General features: G+C 29.3%; 1 protein-coding gene across 1 annotated transcript; it reads right to left on the bottom strand.

The window, feature by feature from the left end:
• Nucleotides 1-290: 290 nt before the first annotated feature.
• Or6c70 (olfactory receptor family 6 subfamily C member 70) lies at nt 291-1,229 on the bottom strand. The gene has a single exon (NM_001000704.1). It carries the CDS (start codon nt 1,227-1,229, stop codon nt 291-293), a length of 939 nt encoding a protein of 312 aa, NP_001000704.1.
• Between the last annotated feature and the right edge of the window lie 1,459 nt (nt 1,230-2,688).

The following is a 2,688-nucleotide window of genomic DNA, read 5'->3' as shown; positions in this document are numbered from 1 at the left end:
ACTTTAGATTATGTATTTCAACAATAGAAAGACATTTTGATCTTGTGTAAAAGAAAATTAAAATAAAAATGCACATGATGGATTAGTTTCTATTTCTAGGCTTTCTTTTGGAGCTGAGGACCAAACCCAGGGCCTTGCATTGGATAGGCAAGCGCTCTACCACTGAGCTAAATCCCCAACCCTACAGATTAGTTTCTAATACTGGGCAAGTTGAAATTACACAAATAACTAATTGTAGATATTCATTATTAAAATTTCTTTTCTGCTTTAGGCAAATCATGTAAGTTTTATTACCTTTGTGAAGCAGAAAATATTTTTCTAAACATGGCTCCAAAGGCTTGTTTTACTTGTTTATTCCTCAGTGTATAAATGAATGGGTTCAACAAAGGGGCAACTGAAATGTTGAACACAGCTATTCCTTTGCTCAAAGTCACTCTTTCATTTGCTGAAGGTTTTATATAGATAAATATGCAACTCCCATAAGTGAGGGAAACAACAATCATGTGAGAAGAACAAGTGGGAAAGCCCTTTTTCTTTTGCTGAACAGAAGGGAATTTTGTAATTGTCTTGACAATGTGAGGATAAGAAAGGATGACTATTACTAATGTGACAATGAGTGTCATGAGAGCTAAGATGAAAGCAGTCACTTCTAGTAAATTTGTGTCTGAGCAAGACAGTTGTAGGACAGGAGAAACATCACAAAGGAAGTGGTCAATGACATTTGAAGCACAGAAATCTAAATCAAGGCCAATAATCAGTGGGGTGAAAATAACCAGGAATCCAGTTACCCAAGAACCTAGGACAAGCTGATGACAAACTTTACTGCTCATTATAGATGCATAGTGCAAGGGTTTGCAAATGGCAATATAGTGGTCATAGGACATGGTAGCCAAAAGAAAAAACTCTGTGCCTCCCAAGAATATGTAAAAGAATAATTGACAAATACAGCCATTATAGGAAATTGTCTTTTCCTGGGTTACAGTGGTGATTAAAAATCTGGGGATGCAGGTTGTTGTAAATAAAATTTCCAAGAAAGAGAAATTACGGAGGAAAAAATACATTGGTGTCTTGAGAAGGGGATCTAGCAGAGTGAGGGCAATGATAGTTAAGTTCCCTATCATACTCAGAAAGTAATTTAGCAAAAGAGATACAAAAATCACAATCTGTAACTGAGGATTGTCTGTCAGTCCAAGAAGAATAAATTCTATCTGTCTTGTATGGTTCTTCATTTCTCCTTGTCAAGTTCTAAGAACAAAAAGATTATATATATATATATATATATATATATATGTATATATATATATATATATATACCTCCACATTAGTATATGTATATCCAGTAAACAAAAAACTTACAAGATCCATATTCTTTAGCATAGCCCTTTCAAATACATTATCCATGGATATTAGAGATATGGTTGTGACTATATAACAATAATATAGTTCTCCGGTCTGAATTCAAAGGTAATAGAGAATTCAAATCACCATTGGAAACTGATGTGAGCAACTTGTAAGAGCTAAGGAATTTTTACTTTCTTTTTTTTTTCTTTTTTTTAATTAACTTGAGAACTTTCAATTTAAAATTTGACTTAATTGAAACCAAGTATAAACTGTAAATTATTAAATATCTTTGCATTTGGAATAAAAATTCCATTAATATTATAGTAGTCTTTTAACCTAAGGGTAATTATGTCAGTATAATAAATTGAAATCTTTAGTTTTATTAGTAACATTTAATTTTCATGCTGAAGTATATGTCTTGTTACCTCTTATAGCTTTTCTGTGACGTACAGACAACTTTGTAGAGTAATACAATCAAGAAATTAAGTTTAAATGCAAAATAAATAATAAGTAAATATAAAACAATTGAGAGAGATTATTAAATATTTACAAAAATAAAATGAATGTCAGCATCAGATATCGGTTATATAATATAACCTTTAGTAAACGCTAAAATACAATCGCATTATTTAAAGCTAAATTATTCTTTAAATACTTTTAGAAATGATCTTAATTAGGTAATATAGTGTAAAAACATGAATAAATGTGCAATTCTCACAAGTGGAATTCCAGGGGACTTTTTAGAAACTGTATGTTTTGTTAATGTCTAAAACTTTCATGTGCTTAAGTCATCCACAAATCTGATATCCTACAAAATTGATAACACTTAAAAGTAAAACATTCTCCCAGTAGATTTAATCTATAGTTTGATTACATAATTAGTATAAGTCTTGTCAACATTATATATATCAAAGAAAAAGATCAAATCTTGTGTTGTTAGCTCACATATTTTTATACTAGAAAGAAATATCTGTAAGATAACTGACTGATATATCTAGTCATGGTTTCAGATAAAAATATCTTGATTAAATTTTCATTATTATTTTCTAAAATTACTAAATTTTTTCAAGTAAATTTGAGGATAATAAAAATTAGGGGAATTCAAAATATTCTACATTGACTTTTTGAAATTAAAATGTTTAGTTAAATTATATTACAGCTCTTTTATTATATTTTATCATTCAAAATCATTTTCTGTTTTAGGAAGTTCTATTATTGCTTTGTGACTACAGAAGTTTTTCTTAGGATTTAAATTTTTTAATATTATTTCCAACTTTTTTATTCCTCTCTAATTTACTTTAAAAGTCATGGTAGCCATTTCTTTTATTAGTTTTGAAAACTGCCAAG

Source organism: Rattus norvegicus, chromosome 7 (genome assembly GCF_021556685.1).
Source record: "Rattus norvegicus strain SHRSP/BbbUtx chromosome 7, alternate assembly SHRSP_T2T, whole genome shotgun sequence".
In the NCBI taxonomy this organism is placed as follows: Eukaryota; Metazoa; Chordata; class Mammalia; order Rodentia; family Muridae; genus Rattus; species Rattus norvegicus.
The sequence above is the reverse complement of the archived record's forward strand: the minus strand, read 5'-3'. Positions and strand labels throughout refer to the sequence as shown.